Raw genomic sequence first — 19111 nt, forward strand, 5'->3', positions numbered from 1 at the left:
GGAAAAAATAAGTAAAGCTGTTATGCATTACAGACAGTGTGTGTCGAGGGTGGGCAGACAATTATTGTTTAGAGTTACAAATCCAAGTGAAAATTGAACACACATTTATAAATGTTGAATTTATTTGAAAATATTTTTTTTATATATAAAAACGTGAAAGGTTGAACAGAATGCCATTATGTCAACATATTTCACATATAATAAAAGTGCAAATAAATATGCATGTCAGACAAAACATGTTCTTAACTTCAAACCTGCAACGTTCTTTTTGATATTGTTTGAGTATCGCGTGGCATGTCATTAGGGTAATACAGAACTATAAGAAAATACCTGGACAAGTTCATATTATTGACTTACAGTCAGGTATATTAAGCCATATGGAAACTATGGAACCATGCCTACAAGTTGTATATGCTATTTTAAGACTGCAAAAAATAATGACTACTATATTCCCATCATTGGGCATTTGCTTTGTTTATTAATTTGTTGGTTAACTTTTTTCCAAATTTTCGGATTGGATGTGGGAATTGACCAAAAAACCCAGACAATTTAGTCCACTTTAAACAATACTTGTATTTATCATAATGTTGATGACAATTCTCAAAATTCCAAAGTCGGAAAGTAAGCAAACGGATGCCCCCATGTGCCGCGTGTGTCACAAAGACATGGACCATTATTTTGTCCATTCGCCATAAATGTGCATCAAAATAATGAGTTCCCCAACTTAATAACATCAAATACCTTCCTGAAAGATATCATGAGTGTATGACTAAAACATTTGAATGTATGAGTGACACAAGTACAACAAGTTAAAAATGCCAAGTTTTGCTTTTGCAATGGCCATTACGCTGGATATACTATGTGCAGAGGCAAACAAAACTCCAGGTGCACAATTTCATCACACCATTAAAATTCCTTCGAGTTTCATGACTCTAGGTAATAGTGTTTTGTTTTTGTTTTGAACAACTCAAATCCAGAAATACCAATTTTGCTAATTCAAGGGTCATAACTCTGGTCTTACAAAGTACAGTGTGAAACTAAAACCCAGGTGCACAACTTCATCACTCCAACATCGTTCCCTCAAGCTTTTATAAATCCCGGTCATATAGTTTTGGAGATTTGACCGACACAAATCCAGAAATGCCTTTTTTTCTAATTTAACGGCAATATTACTGTTATTGTTTTCTAAGTGCAGCGGGAAACGAAAACACAGGTGCAAAAATACAACACCCCAATAACATTCTAGTTTTATGACTAGGTAATACAGATTTGGACTTTTGACCGACACAAGTCCAGAAATGCAAAGTTTTATAAAGGGCCATAATTCTGGTTTTACCGAGTACAGCGCCAAACAAACCCCAAGGTACATAATTGCATTATCCCTTTGACATTCCCCTATAACCCTAAATAATACAGTTTTGTAGTTTTTATCGACACGAGTCTAGAAATGCCAATTATTGCTAATTCAATGGCCATAACTATTGTTTTACGTATAGAAGCGGGAAACGAAACCCTAGGCGCAAAACTTCATCACCTTAATAATATTCCACCAAAGATTCTTGACTCTAGGTGAAATAGTTTTGGAATTTTAGGCGACACAGGTTGGTATGGAATCAAACACTGACCCCCACACGCACGGACGGACAAGGGCATATCTATATGCACACATATGTTGTGAGAGTATAAAAACACATGATTTTGAAATTGAATAAATGCTTATATAAATATGTTTTGTTAATTCTGTTAAATAACTTTCACAATATACAACATGTCATACTATATTGATATTTTAACATGCATGTGCATGTGTTTTGATCTGACAATAAACTTTACAGTGTTGCTTTTTATCGTACAAATTTTAAATTAATATAATCATAAGAACATAAGCATGTTTTCACTGTACAATGAATAAATGTCATACGAAAGAAATGTTATTACATCATTCAAGTTATTCAAGTTTAATTTCACTCTTTTCTTTTGTTGATTTAAGCGCAATCCAGACAGCAGTTTTTTTCCCATTCGCCACACAGTTATTGCATATCGGCCCACAATGTCAGATCAGGAATTGGTTCCTCATCATCGCTGGGAACTATCTCTTGATCTCCACTGCATAAAACACACTGGTGCAAATTTCACTGCAACAACTGCAGACTACAAAAATAATATTGATATAACTTTACTCTGAACCCATCCATATTCAGCTATAGTTTTTATTGGAATTATATAGTGTCTTTGTTTTAAAGGGTTTATATAGATTGATGCATTTTTAATGCATTTTATTTAAACCCATTTGACTTTAATTATTAAAACAAAAAAAGGCATACGATTTGTATACACATTAAAAATAATTTTCTAAATGTTTTTTTTAATACTTGCTGAGTGGCCAAAAATTCCCTAGTAAAAAAGTGCCAAACATCGCTTATATTTGTTTAACTGTAACTCAGTTTTTCTTTTGTTTTGATCATTGACATCAAATGAGTTGGGTGATGATAGAGCCCAATCAAAACATGTATAGTCATTTAAAGGCATTTTTCTCAGAACAAGACCTATCTTGGCTTAACAACCAGTACATTCCTCAGCTTCAATGATACGAGCCCGGCACATTTATATTGGTAGACTAGCGTTTATCAACTTTGCAGGGCCAGCTCAGAACTGTTTTAAGTTCAGAATTGACCTTCAATATATATAGAACCTATGTATATGTGTTTTGTTTTCATCTGGTTTCAACTGATCTTGCTAAGTGAATAACAATTATTAAACGAAAATTACAATATCCCAGCAAATACCTGCATTCATATATTTCTTGTACAATCTGTCAGCTTCAGTAGGCTCGGGTTTTCTGTCCTGACTAGGCTGCGCTTTGTCATTTTGTCCATCTCAATACTATTTTCTAGTGCGATGTATCGCCATCGGATTACTGAGTCAGGTCAGGCAGCCATTCCAGCTTTGTTCAAATGATGTAAACAATACCAACAGTCTTATTCGGCTAGGAACTTCTTGATCTGAAAGTTAACAAACGGACATGTCCTGTAATTTTTGGTTAACAACTTGATGACTGTCCATCCCTGGGTGATGGGTTCTAAAGAAACCCTGGGAGTAAAAGTGCGACCGGTATGACACTGGAACACTAGCACGGCGTTCTAACAAACTGAGGTAACTGAGCGACACATGTGTACCAACATACACTACATTTCCCATTTTCGCCAATAAAAATACCATTCATTATGAGGTATGTTCAGGTGGAGTCATGTGTGATACAGCTATACACTGGATGTTGGCAACTCTAAACTGGGTTTTAATACATTTAAACTTTGAACGATGCACCTCTTTATAGTTGTTTGGTGCAAGTTATTAACTAAGACAATAGAGCAAACACTCAAACCAAAAATGTGCATTTTTAGACGGCTGGGATATGTGAGGTTCAACAACAACTACACATCCTTTAGTGAATTTCAGAATTGTCAATTGTAACTGAGACGATGTTACCTGCAGATGAAGATGCTTATTTTTACCTGCGTGTCCGAAATCGATAACTTCCTGGCAATGTATTTTCTGGAGTGGAAATGTCTCCGTCAAGATTGTTCATTTGTAGACCCATAATTTAATGATGAGGCAATAACATCACCATTCGGAGCTCCTCGGCCAGTTTTATCGAAAACAACCTCGGATGTATATGGACGGTTTACATACTCAGAAATCGGTATGTTTAAGTCCGCTGCAAGTAGATCGCGTAGTAATTTAATTTAGCAGTTAAAGCTTAATAAATTAACTCTTAGGAATCTTAATTATGATTGCAATAATAAACTTCACTGGCAATCAATTTAAACTTAGATCAATAAATACAAGCTAAAACACTACATTTAATTTATGATATAATTCAAAAATTTACGAACTACTTCTACTGATGTACCGGCATACATCCGAGGTTATTTACGAAAAAATGGCCGAGGAGTTCCGAATGTAACATAACATACGCTTTGGTTGTCATAACGTATGATTAATGGTTTTGTAGACGATGGTGTTTTGAAATTAATATCAATTTCATTTCTTCATAATCCATGGATGCCGCAATTATGATTTTACAATTTTAAAAAAAGCATCATACTGTATTGGACTCTATAGATACAGTCACAAAATTGAAGTGACATAGGATTCACCACAGTAAAACTTGGGCAGAAACTGGGCTATATTCCGTTTAATTACACTTTATACAGTTTATTTTACACTTTACATACGTCTCATAAGACATACATTGTACTACAATTTACTGGACATTGGACTGTATACAGCTAAATAGTTGACACTTCGCAGACGTCTCCCGGTAGGACATACATTTGACTTTAATACAGTTACATATTGGACAGACATTGGACTCTATACAGTTACAAATTGGACACACATTGAACTCTATACAGCTAAAAATTTGGACACACATAAAACTCTATACAGCTACAAATTTGGACTAACATTGGATTCTATACAGCTACACGTACATTTAGACATACATTTGACTCTATTTACAGATACAAATTCGGCAGAAACTGGACTCATAATGCACAGACATTGGACTGTACACAGTTACAAACTAGACAAACAATGGACTATATACAGCTACATATTGGACAATCATTTAACTTCATACTGTTTTAAATTCGACAGACATTGGACTCCATACCGCAACAAATTTGGACAAACATTGGACGACTTTATACCGTTTCAAATTCGACAGACATTGGACTCTTTACTGTTACAAATATAGCGATATACATTTGACTCTATACTGTTTTTAATTGGGGGTATACATTGGACTTTATACAGTTACAAATTAATCAAACATTGGACTCTATACAATTACAAATTCGACAGTTCGACAGATATATCGAACTCTATATACAGCTATACATTTGGACCTACATTGGACTCTATACTGTTTCAAATAATACAGACATTTGACTCTTTATTGTTACAAACTGGGATTTACATTTGACTCTATACTGTTTCAAATTGGGACATACATTGGACATTGATACTGTTGCAAATTGGGACATACATTAGACTATATACTGTTTCGAATAGGGACATGCATTGGACTTTATACAGTTATAAATTAGAATATACATTGTATTCTGTACTGTTTCAAATTTGGATATACATTGGACAGTGGACACTATACAGTTACAGATTTGACAGGCATTGGACTCTACACAGTTACAAATTTGGACATACATTTGACTTTCATACAGATATACATAGGACTAACATTAGACTCTATATAATAACAAATTGGACAAACATAAGACTCTATACAGTTGCAAATTGGGACATACATTGAACGTTTTTACAGTTACAAATTGGACAAACATTGACCTCTATACAGTTACAAATTGGACAAACATTGAACTCTATACAGTTACAAATTGGACAGACATTGGACTCTTTATAATTACAAATTGGACTAACATTGAACTCTTTACAGTTATAAATTGGGACATAAATTGTACTTTTATACAGATACAAATTGGACAAACATTGGACTCTATACACGTACAAATTTGACAAACATAAGATTCTGTACAGCTATAAATTGGACACCTTACAGACGTTCCCCGAAAGGATAAGACATTGGACTCTATACAGCTATAAATTTGACACTTCACAGACGTCTCCCGGTAGGACATATTGGACTCTTTACATTCACAAATTCGACAGACAATTGACTGTATACAGCTAAAACTGGACATACATTGGACTTCATATAGTTACAAATTGGACATACATAAGACTTCATACAGTTATAAATTTATCGGACAATATATACCGTTACAAATTGGCACATACATGGGACTATATACAGTTGCACACTGGAAATACATTGCTCTCTTATATGAAATCGATTTATATATTTCTGATTTTTCGTCAATTCTATATGATTCAGCAAAACCATTTAAGCGCAAGTGTAACGTGCATTCAGATACTAGTCAAAATGAATATAGCACTATTACTTCTGGCAAGCCATGGTTTGATAAGGATTGTTATATAAAAAGAAGGAGTTTCTATAGCATGTTAAGTCTGTATAGGTTAGATAAATCAGAGGGAAATAGAAAAAATCTGGTAATTGCTAGATCTCAATATAAAATATGTGTTCATCGAAAAAGTTATATTATGATAAATAACAAACAAAGAAATTAAATGAGTCAATATTTAAAAATGCAAAAACATACTGGAATATATTAAAAGGTTGTGCTGATATCAAGAGTACTAATATTTCAATAGATACATTTGAACGCTATTTTAAGAGTGTGAATAATCCTACTGATCCTTTTTTCTGCGTAGACGAGGATGTTGTTGATGTTATAGATAGATATGAGAAACATGAGTTTGATGTTATGATTGCAGAATTGAATACGCCCATCAGCTCTGATTGTTTACTAAATGCCTTAACACAATTGCATACTAACAAAAGTCGGGGCCCAGAGATGCATATAAATGAATTTTTCATTTATGGGAAATCCGTCTTTGTCACATCTTCTTACTTTGTTTAATAAGCTTTTTGAAATAGGGTGTTTTCCACCGGCATGGTCGGAGGGTTTTGTTATACCGTTGCATAAAAATTAAAAATGGTAATATCAATGATGAGAATAACTACCGAGGAATCACATTGCTGAGTACTATTAAAATGGTAAACTTTTTACGAGAATATTAAACAATAAATTGACTGATTGGGCAGAAACATATAATGTATATATAGAAGCACAGGCGGGATTTAGATCACGTATGGGAACTGTTGATAATATTTTCGTCCTGCATGGCATTATTACTCATATGTTGAATCAAAGCAAACGTTTGTACTGCGCTTTTATAGATTATACAAAAGCCTTTGATTATATAGTGAGAGACAATCTGTGGTTTAAATTGATAAAGCTTGGAATTAGAGGTAATATGTTGAATATAATTAAATCTATGTACGAATTGGTCAAATCAAAGGTGAAACATAATAATGTATTAGGCGATGGATTTAATTGTACTCTTGGTGTAAGACCAGGAGAAGGTATGTCGCCTTTCCTTTTCTCGATGTTTCTGAATGACATAGAATATATTTTTATACATAAAGGTTTAGATGGGATTGATGTCGAAATGTTTAAAGTATTCCTTATTTTATATGGTGATGATATTGTTATATTTGCCAACTCAGCAAATGAGCTTCAGTTAAGTTTAGATGCTCTGCTTGGATATTGCAATAAATGGAAATTAGTTGTAAATACCGTTAAAAAAACAAAAATTATGATATTTAGTAAGGCAGGGAGATTGAGAAATGATTTAAAGTTTTATTACAACAACGAGGAAATAGGAATCGCCAATGGGTTTTCGAATCTTGGTGTGGTGTTTAGTAGTCGTGGATCCTTTTCGGATGCCCAAACTACATAAGCAGGCCAAGCGCTTAAAGCCATTTTCAAATGAAATACCTTTATAAGTTCACTTGTCTATCAGTAAAGCATAGACTTGATTTGTTCGGCAAACTTATTGCCCAAATTTTAAATTATTCAGGAGAAGTTTGGGGTTTTGTCCAAGGTCATGCAGTTGAAAGAGTTCATCTACAATTCTGCAAACGTCTACTCGGTGTCAAAAAGACAACACAGAATGACTTTATTTACGGAGAATTAGGAAGGTTAAGTATTTAAACAATTAGATATATGAATATAATTAAATACTGGGTAAAACTATTGTATACAGATACTAACAAGTACATAAAAAAGGTTTAAATTATGCTTAAAAATGACATGGAACGAAATGCAAACAAGCCGAATAGGTGTTCACTTACTAAAGACCTTTGTAGTTTAGGTTTATTTGATGCATGGTTTTATCAAGAAATCGGTAATGTTGAATTATTTGGTCATTACTGAAACAGCGGCTGAAAGATAATTTCATCCAGGGTTGGCATGGTAGACTTAATGCATCGAGTATAGCTCGATTTTATATTTATGTATCAAGTTTTAGACTTAAGTCATACCTCAAAATATTAAATGTTACAAAGTTCCATAAGTCTATGTCTAAATTGCGGCTATCCTCACACAGATTAAGCATGGAAACAGGTAGATGGAATAGACCGCAATCAAAAACATTCAACGAACGTATATGTACCATTTGTAATTTATAAGAAGACGAGTATCATTTTATTTTTAGAGTGCACATTGCATACTATGGAAGCGTCCAGGTGCCAAAGTGAAAAATATTTTCCAGTATACTATCTCCTAATTAGGAGATATAACTCATAATTATGACTTACTAAGTCCTAATTATGAGATACTATCTCATAATTAGGAAATACTATTTCCTAATTACGACTTACTTAGTCATAATTAGGAGATACTAACTCATAATTATGACTTACCAAGTCCTAATTAGGAGATACTATCTCATAATTAGGAGATACTATCTCCTAATTACGACTTATTAAGTCCTAATTAGGAGATACTAACTCATAATTATGACTTACTAAGTCCTAATTACGAGATACTATCCGATAATTAGGAGATACTATCTCATAATTAGGACTTACTATCTCCTAATTAGGAGATACTAACTCATAATTAGGACTTACTAAGTGCTAATTACGAGATACTAACTCGCGATTATTACAGTTTTGGAAGAAAACGAATGTATACATACTTTGAAATAGGAAACCATTTTAGGCTGCTAGGCCGCCAGGCCGCTAACTTCACGCCGCTAGGCCGCTTAAGTGCTCGATCGACTTTATAAAAAAAAGAGTTTATAATTGCTTAAGAGTGATAATTTGGGCATAAAAACAGAATATACATATAAAAAATAGGAGAGGCATGTTCACATGCTTTGAAAAGCTGACTGCTTGTTCGATTATTTTTTAAAATGTTGAAAATCGCCTCAGAGTGATAGTGTGTGCTTAAAACCCAGTTGATATTTCTTTGTTTTTTTTAAGAAAATAGGATAGCATTTTGGGCCGCTAGGACGCGAGGACGCTAACTTCACGCCGCTGAGCCGGTGGGCCGCTAGGCCGCCAACTTCACGTACATACTTTCAACGTCATTTCAAACTAATAATAGGGTCATCATGGACTTCTTTCTTTCATTGATTTTGTTTCTATGCACTAGTCATTTGAACACTCCAAGGTTTTTTTAACTGCCATCTTGGCTCAACTTGGCTGCCAACTTGTCCAATATTTTCTTAAAAATGACAGTAATATGCAAAGCCCTAATTTTAATCATCACCATTATCAACAACATCATCACAACCAACATCATCATCATCATCACCACAATCATAACCACTACCACCATTATGATCTCCACAATCATCCCCACAACCATCATCATCATTATCATCATCATCATCACCACCACCACCACCACCACCATCATCTCATCATCATCATCATCATCATCATCATCATTATCAACGTCATCACCATCGTTTTTGTCATAATTATGAGTTAGTATCTCCTAATTGTGAGATAGTAAGTCATAATTATGAGACAGTATCTCCTAATTATGAGATAGTATCTCGTAATCAGGACTTAGTAAGTCGTAATTATGAGATATTATCTCCTAATTATGAGATAGTATCTCATAATTATGAGATATTATCTCATAAATAGGAGATAGTATCTCCTAATTATGAGATAGTATCTCGTAAGTCAAAATTATGAGTTAGTTTCTCCTAATTAGGACTTAATAAGTCGTAATTAGGAGATAGTATCTCCTAATTATGAGATAGTATCTCGTAATTAGGACTTAGTAAGTCATAATTATGAGTTAATAAGTCGTAATTAGGAGATAGTATCTCATAATTATGAGATATTATCTCGTAATTAGGACTTAGTAAGTCATAATTATGAGTTAGTATCTCCTTATTAGGAGAAAGTATACTGGAAAATATTTTTCACTTTGGCACCTGGACGCTTCCATATTCCATAGCATACTGAACTCAGAGTTAGATATCTACCTAGGTATTATAGGCAAAGTCCCAGTATGCATAAATTAATGGAACTTTTTAATATCGAAAATGAAGCTATTTTGAAAAATGTAAGTGTGTATATTTTTAAAGCATTTGAATTAAGAAACACTACGTTATATTCCATGTATTGTGTATAGGTTTGTTGTAATTGTCATCTATTTGTTTGTTAAGTACACCGTAACTGAATCAAGTGCTCTTATGAAGACAAAGATAAATATTAACTATGAGTGCACCCCTCTATATCTGCATAATTATGTATTTATTATTGTAATTTATTTATATCATTCTTTTTCATAAATTGTGTTTATTGTGTTATTGCTGCTTTTGTCGCCATTGTACATGAACATGTTTTGCCAGATGGGTTTATGACCTTCTTGGAAATAAATGTTCTGCTCTGTTCTGTTCTATGAAAGTTATAAATTTGACGAACTAACAAACATTGCACTCAATGTAGTTACAAATCGGACAGACATTGGACTCTATAAAGTTACAAATTGGAGAAACATTAGACTCTTTGCAGCTATACTTTGGGACAGACATTGAACTCTATACAGTTACAAATAGAAGATACACATGCACATTGGATTCTATACGGCAACAAGTGGACAGACATTGGACTCTATACAATTACAATTCGGGGCAAAATAATTATATTCAGTTAAAAATTGGACACTATCAACTGCCAATAGGACAGACATTCGTCTCTATACAGCTACGAATTATACGCTTTATTAACGGCCTATAGGCCAGACATTGGACTCTACAGTTATGATCTGTACGCTTTACAGACTACCCATAGGACATACCAACAACATCAAATGTGCCAAATGTTTTTAAAACCACAAAGTACATTTGTAAGTCAGCTGCTGTTATAATTTACAAAGTCCTGAAAATAAAAACAAATTTTGAATGAAATTTTATAAATATAATTTTAACATAATGAAGTTTGTGTGATATGTAATTGAAGAACCATAACTCGGATGTGACTGGGGGCGACATGACTGGCTAACGAACATGGCCTAGATAATCCGCCCATGATTTACATATTGTCCAAGTTTGTGCCGCCTGCCGCAGATGTATCCATAATATGTTTAATCTTAAGCCGGTATATAAAAGTGGGGGGAGAGGGCACATACGAATTCGTTTCCACAATGGTTGCGCCTCTACTGCCAAATGGTGTATTCTGTACGCCTAGTATTTTCCATACTTTATTTAAAAATAAATAGATAATAATAAACATTTAGATAAAAAAAGGCTTGGGTGCATTATCTGTAGGTGCACGTTCTTTGTGTATAATGCGATTTATTGTAAAAACAATAGTCAAATACATTACTTTTAAACACTATTGTTACCTTTATTCACATGCAAAATTGTTCTATTTCCGTAATGGAGCAGACAACTGGCCGCAGGCAACAGCTTATGCCACAGTCAGATTTCCCGACCGGTGGCCGTAGACCGGTGGTAATCGGTGGTGTGAGCGATGCCCCAACATCGGTCCTCATCGGTCAAGTAATCCTTAACACATCTGTCACAGCAACAGGCATCGTACTGAGGCCGTGCATACCCCCACCGATGATCGTTTGGCGAGTGACTCCAGAGGGAAACATATTTGGACCAGCGTGGCACCGATTACCGGCCGGACATCGGACAGTCTTCACCGAACATCCTACAATGCTCGGCCGGTGACCGGACTGTGAATCGGACATCGTACGATTATTGGCCGGCCATCTTACAGACATTGTAGGATGCCCGGGTGATGGTCGGCCGATGTAACTTGAACTCCCGTTGCCGATGGCGATTCTTTCGGACAAATAGTATAAAATGACCACCCTACCTAGCATGGTCAATCAACCACAATGGCTTTGGCACCGCGACATCTGAGATTGGCCATGCTGCAGCAACAACTCGCACAAGCCCGGCTTCAACATGACGCTATCTTGGCGACGTTTTTAGAAGAAGCAGAACGAGACATGCATGTTTTTAATCCGATGTAATGATTCATGCATGCCATGAACCGTATGATCATTTCAATTACTGTCAAGTACATTTTCTGTGTGTTTATGATTTTTCTAGAGGGAACAGAGTGCTTCAGGTATAAGAAAACATCTTAATATTCAAAAAACGAACATTCTTTGATGTTACAACAAATATTTTCTCTTAAGCAAGCACATTTAATTTAACACAGTCCATTTCCTTGTTGTTACAATGGGCCTTCTTTACGCGGATTGAAAACGGTGTTAATCGCCGGCGGCCGAATCGCATTTTCGTATATCCTTACTACTATTTACGAGGTCTATCTCGAAGCTTGCCGGAGATGGCCGAGTTGTTACGATTGGTATCCAAGGCCATCTTGATACTAGCCGAGGAGTTCCGATTGGTACTTGGTTAATAAATGTGTCGTAAATAATAAATCACCATTTGAATTAATCTGTAAAGAATATGTTCAACATCATTGGTGCAGTTGTTCTTGATTGCTGTTTGTTACCATTAATTCTTATTTTTTCGTCAATCAATAGATGTCGAAAATGTCAACAGTTTTGTACCGTAAACCGGTTGGATGTAGCGCCATTGATGGACTGCAATTAATATCATCTCGTTTTTTGAAGTTAGGAGGTTGCACACTGTTCTATTCGTATGTGTAAGTACACCTCTGTGTATATTGTATCATAACTTAACGTTTTCTTCGGAAATCAATCACACATCAGGAAGAAAATGACATTGTTTACGTGTCTGTTATTTAGGTCAGTTTGGGTAACCTGGAAAGATTTGTTGTGAACTTTAAACTTTTGAACTAAGGGTGTACGTTTTGTCGAAGTTTGTTATTTTTAATGTGCAATAAATCTTATAAGATGTGGCAAAGCGGCTGCTAGCCACAATAATGCACGTTTTTTTAACATTTGAGATTCATTTGGTTCCCTAAACTAGCATGAACCACAAGGGGAACAACTCAAATTGGGATCCCTAGACTTACCAAAATACGATTATTTACCTAAAGACGGATAAAATTACCGAAATACACATGAAAGTTACCGAAAGACGCATTCTAATGCATTTATTTTTAAATAATCTTGTATATATATAATGATTATACGCATTGTAGCCAAAAATTATAAAAAAAATATTTAGAAATAATGACTTTATTGACAAAAGAATTTCCCTTTTTTAGTCAAATAGAGTTATCTCCCGTCGTCAACCGAAATACGATTTATGGATATGGTTAAACTGGAGTGAACATGATAGAAATTTACCGAAAGACGCTTGCTATTGTATTTATTTTTAATATTCATATATATTTAATGATTTTACACATTGTAGCCAAAAAATATAAAATAATATCTAGAAATAATGAGTTTTTTGACAAAAGAATTTCCTTTATTTAGCCACTAAGAGTATTCTCCTGTTCTCAACCGAAATACGATTTATTGATATGTTTAAACCTTTAGCGCATGTATACGAGATAGGCCGACATAGCTCATTACCAGATGTATACGCATTTGGCTGACTGTATCCATTACTGGATGTAAACGCATGGCCCGCATATTTTATTAGGGTCATTTCAATATTTCAATTTTGCATCTTTCTTTTTGTAAACAATATCCCGGATGTTTATAAAATTAAAGTTTAACCTTTTGTGTATTGATTTTCCCTTGAAAATATCGTCTGCTAAATTGAGAAGGTGTTTATACTCCCAATTGCAGGTGTGATATCCCATTGTGACGTAATAAGACCACGAGCTAAGTACTGTATGGAATTTCCCCCAAATTCATTGATGCATAAATCATTAAATATATTACGTCAGTTCAGTTTACCATTAAAATCAATTGAGATTATATTTACTTAAAGGTAATAATATTTTGTTTACAAACAAAAGAAACAATTAGTAAATGACAAAATGATGGGTAAATTTTCTGTGAAGCTTATATAATGTCCATCATAGTTTTGGCTGTAAAATAGGTCATGTGCAAGCGTTTTGTTTGATCTAGATCTTTTTATTCATACCGGAAAATCATTTATCGGCTTTCTTTTTTTGTAAACAATTTTATGAGGGGGTAATAAAGTTAAACAGACACCTTGGACTGGATCTCTCAGCTGGATGACACCGGATATTCCTGACATATTTCTGTGTATTAATACACAAGAACATAAATTGTCGGCTTTTTAATCCAGATGGGTCTTTTTTATGACAGGGGTAATAAAAATTAGATCGATCCCAGCATTTTATTACCCTTTGATTTAATGCAATTATGACATTTCAAAGAAATGTTACAAATCCATCTTGAAAATACATTCACAGCTGAAATAAAATAATTTAATATTTCATCATTGACACCATTTATTAGATAATTTAATTATCTTTAAAAAATGAATTCACATAAAAAAGATTTGGACACAATTATTTGGAGTAACATTGATTTTAAGGTCATACTGCTGTATTCATTTTCTCATTTTCAAATATCCAGAAAAGTACCTATGCAGATAAGGACTGCTTATCAGTAAGATGGCTATTGACTGGGAGGTGTAATCTGGCCACTTGTCTATGTGCTAAAGGGTTAAGGTGAAGTAAGAACATGACAAATATATACAGTTAACTTAATACTAAATTTTTATTTTATTTTTCATCATTTCTCTACATACATGACATATACATTTGATTAACATCGAACATGGAAGGCTGCATAAAACATAAGTCATACACATAATAAAATTACATGAAATATTGAACGCTGCAAATACAATTTGTCGGAACTGACTCCTAACTTGAGCTTCAGGTGATGGAAAAAGTGACTATATGTTTCAAAATCATTGTGGTCGTGTATGAACATTGGGGGATCACCAGTGCAGCGGCGATTGAAGGACAGCTGTTTGTAACAAGTAACTGTCACGTGTCTTCCCTTTCACCTCCTTTTTTCTACAGAACTGGCCTTGCCGAAAGAAAACATAACTCATGTGGCCAGTCTCTGTTCGTATATAATACGATTTTGGTGAAGCCCCAGTTTTTGAATCCGAAGTCCCACAATCATCACCAAAATAGCTCCTTTGTTTTTTATCCCTTTTAGATGAGTTCTTTGAATTGTCCAAAACAAAATAAACATTTTCCTTCAACCCCTGTGGTATAAGGGTCAGTCCACCCTCCCCACTTAATAAGATCTCTACTATTTGTTCAAGGCTTAACAGTCCATTCAGAACATTTAGCATGAACCCAATTCCTACAATTAGAACAATGTATGCATTGATCACTACTACAGTCAACAGCACATATAACCAAGGAAACTCATCCATCATTAATGATTTCAGAGTGTAAAGTTCTATTAATTTGGACTTCTTTAATACTTACAGCAATAACTTACCTTTTTACTCGCGATTGTTATTCATGAATCTTCAAATGAAGCCATTAATTTGTGTGAAAATCACCCGCAATTATAAATGTACACGTAATGCGGTCCTTTAATGCGTAATTATTATGGTATTTACTCAACACGTGTCACAGAGCCGAAAAGGGTTTACCCAAATTAACACACTTTCAATTATACCAAACTGTCCCCCAAAAAATGTGCCGCTACTTTGTAGGGTGTCAAATACCGGGTGATAATTATGTTGTTTTAAACATCGCCTGATTTTGTGTATTTGGTGTGGTCTGGTTATTATTGTCCATAAGTAAGCTAATTTATCTGAAAATAAGAACTTCGCTGTTTAAAAACTTCTTTCTTCGATTTTCATATAAACAAAAATTAAAATTTGAAAGCCCTGAACTATACTGTAGATCTAAGTTAGTTTAAAAGAAAATGATTTTAGCGACATTTTCGACCTATTTCAAAGGCAATGTTTCAAGTATATTCCAAAATACTTTCAAATGCTGTTTATTGATCTAACATTTCCATAAGAATATAAATGCTATTATTTGAATCCAAATTCATAATCATTTTCATAATACAACAACTAATAAGTTATTTTTACCTGCGTTAAATCGTCTTTCGGTTGGCGAAGGGAGACAACTATTTCACTGACATATTGTCTTTATTCAATTGAACAATAAGTAAATATTTTCATGAACTTTTTCATTTTCATGAGTGTGTTTTAGTTATATGAATATTATGAGATCATCATTAATTGGAATAATTGATTATTTTGGAAGCTTTTATCTGTCTTTCGGTTGGCGAGTCGCACGCGGAATTCGATCTCGAACACTGAAATTTCAACTGCCTATTACATCATTATATTTTAATATTTTTCTCTAAAATTTTGTTTGGTAATGTATTTGTATAATATTAATATAAAACAATAAAATAAATGCATTAGAAGGCGTCTTTCGGTAACTTTCATGCGTCTTTCTGTAATTTTATCCGTCTTTCGGTAAATAATCGTATTTTGGTAAGTCTAGGGACCGCTCAAATTGACTCAATTTTTACTGTTCCAAAAACTGGTAACAAAATGGAGGGATTTTAGTGGGTTCCATTTACGCCATTTTAAGGTGTTAAAACATTAGTTTGAAGCAAAACAAACGACTGATGGTTAAAGTTGATACTTTGATCGTGTGGTGCACGCTATTCTCAAATAAAAAATTGCAAAAAATACTGGAAAATTATATTTTTGAAAATTTTAGATTTAGTTAAAAATGGGTTAAAGATTCTGCACCAATGCAAAAATATAATTGAAGTATAGTTTCATACCCTATCTCTAAAGAAATGCAAAAAAAATCCACATTAATGGGCTGTAAGATATTAAAATTTGACCATTGTATACACCTGTTTGGATGCAATTGGGATAGAAGAAACCATTCAATTTAGGCATATTAGTAAATATTTTTGTGTGTAATAAGTATTTTTAGTGTTATAGTTTGCATATTTTTGTGAAAAATGCTTCTTTTGGTTTCTTTACTGCAGAAATGCTCAATATCAATAAAACCTGAAAAATTAAGTGTGTATAGATTTCGGACGTCAACTATTTCGGACGAATATTTAAAAGTTTGCTTTAAGGGTTTAGTGTCAATTTATCTACTTCGTTTTGATTGAATTTGATACTATTTTAATTTTTGTAATAAATTGTAAGTGAAATAATGAAAATCTTTATATTAAAACTAAAATTATGTATGACATTTTTAGTTTATGGATAATGATTTTTTGGTAAAAGAACCTGTATTATAATTCAGTAAAATAAAATTGAATATGGTAATATTAAAATTATTTTAGATTTATGGAACTTAAACATTAATGCTTTAACTTGCAACAAGTGTTATTCATTGCATCATACTGGTATCAACATTTAATGTATTTAAAGGAAGTGTTTGGTTAGTAAAGTAATACTAAATAGTGTGGCTTATTGAAGATTTCAAATGACATAAATCATTTTATATTCATACTGCAAGCAGAAAATAAAATAATTATGTGATTCAAATACTTTTTTTTTTGTTTCTCTCTTGTTAAAGATATAGTAACATTTAAGGCCACAACAAATTGATCATTTGTTCGTCGGATTTGCCGCACCTAAAATTCGAAAAACGAAAAAAAAATAAAAAAAAAACTTTTTTTTTGCGCTCGCACTTACTATTTGGCCGCGCATATTATTTATTTTTTTACTTCCGAATTTCCTCTATTTTCTGAAGTTTTTTTTACTTAAAATTTGAACCTGTAACGTCGACTTCGCCTTTTTTTGAAGTTATTTCCATGCTTTACATTCTCCGCGAGCAAACTTTCCTCGTGTCAGGACAAAATCAGGTCCGGGTAACCGCAAAACAGCCGATATTTGTTGACAGTCTTTTTTGTCGGGAATATTTTGCAGGACGCACCGTTGTTATCTATTTCCGGTATTAATTTGCAGGATACTTTCAGTTTTCGTTAATGTAAAATACACATTTTTAATTGAAAATCAGTGTCATAGTCAATGGATTATAGTCTTCAGTAAACAACAACAGTTTCACAGCGTCGAAGGCAATAATTATTTATGTGTGTTTTAAGTAATTCATTGTTTTGTACTCAAAATTTAGTGTTAAATAATAACTAAATCAGATTTTGAGTGCAAAACTTATATTAAAATACACGGACACTCGACTAACAACAAATGAACATGTTTTCGTGAGTAATTTTTTAAATTCTAAAATGCATTTCTCAGTTTTATACTCGTAATTGATAAAAATGGAAGGACTTGTAAATGTTTCAGAAACAGTCTGTATTTATGCACCATTCAATTGTAACCATGCCCCCCCCCCCCCCCCCCCCAGTACTGGGGGTATACCGGAGATAGCCGGTGAAATGGGCCGTGTTTTCACCTTCCAGGTGGCCCCGCAGTGCCGTTGGTTTTACCCGGGGTTGGCTGGACCGAATGTCAAAGTCCCCGCTATTCCCCGGACCATGGGGGTCGTGGTTACAATTGACTAGTGCATTACACGTACATGTACAGTATAAAAATAACATCAGTAAAATCAGAAAATAAAACCTTTTATAAGTAAAATGACTGTTTTAATTTTCTCAATTCTTTGTTCTTATCCATTTGTTTTCTTTGATCGATTTGTAGTAAAGTGGCCTGTTATTAAGTGGTCTGTTTCTTACGGGCATTGAAGCTATGGAGGGTGTCATGATTTTTTTTTCAAGGCACGGACCTATAAACCATTGGTTCGTGGTAAAGGCGAGGTCTTGAAAGGGAAACATCTTTATTCCACCACCTGCTCTAATATGATGACCGGTGCCACATTTGCAGATTTGTTTAATACTGCTTCAATTGTGTTGTCCCGCAATTTAAGCGGCAGTGTCTTAAGTAATAGTAAAGCACTAGATCTTATTGCCATTTGTTATATATTGAGACAGATTTTCATGTGATACAATCAAAACCATTTCATTTATATTTAAACTAAGAACCTATGTTTGCAATTAAAAAGCATTTCTTGACATATTGCATGATAAATTTATTAAGAAATAAACTTTTTAATTTTTATTTTATTTTTCGCCTTGCGCTCGCCTCTGAATTGCCTTAAATTTAAAAAAAAAGTATTTTAATTTTTTTTTCGCTCGCTCGGTTCTACTTTTTTTGGGCAAAATCCGTAGAACAAATGATCAATTTGTTGTGGCCTAAGATCAAAATTGAAAAGTGCTAAGTCCATGCAAGCTGCAATGACATGTAACTTTCATTTCCA

General features: G+C 33.7%; 1 protein-coding gene and 1 long non-coding RNA gene across 3 annotated transcripts in view; one reads left to right on the top strand and one right to left on the bottom strand.

Moving 5' to 3' along the window:
- Positions 1 to 188: 188 nt before the first annotated feature.
- On the bottom strand, positions 189 to 12162 carry LOC128236092 (uncharacterized). The gene is made up of 3 exons (XR_008261257.1): positions 11822 to 12162; positions 2787 to 3002; positions 189 to 2151 (listed from the first exon to the last, which is right to left on the bottom strand). It is a non-coding gene; the product is annotated as an uncharacterized LOC128236092 (long non-coding RNA).
- Positions 12163 to 12413: 251 nt separating this feature from the next.
- Positions 12414 to 19111, top strand: part of LOC128233552 (transcription factor CP2-like) — a 79793-nt gene continuing 73095 nt past the window's right edge. The window contains exon 1 of one of the 2 annotated variants that reach the window (XM_052947274.1): positions 12414 to 12625. In XM_052947274.1, the coding sequence (XP_052803234.1) occupies positions 12622 to 12625 (4 nt within the window). In that variant the 5' untranslated portion in view covers positions 12414 to 12621. The remainder of the gene's footprint in view (positions 12626 to 19111) is intronic. The other variant, XM_052947273.1, reaches the window with a different exon arrangement.

The sequence above is a fragment of the Mya arenaria genome, chromosome 5, assembly GCF_026914265.1.
Source record: "Mya arenaria isolate MELC-2E11 chromosome 5, ASM2691426v1".
NCBI lineage: Eukaryota > Metazoa > Mollusca > Bivalvia > Myida > Myidae > Mya > Mya arenaria.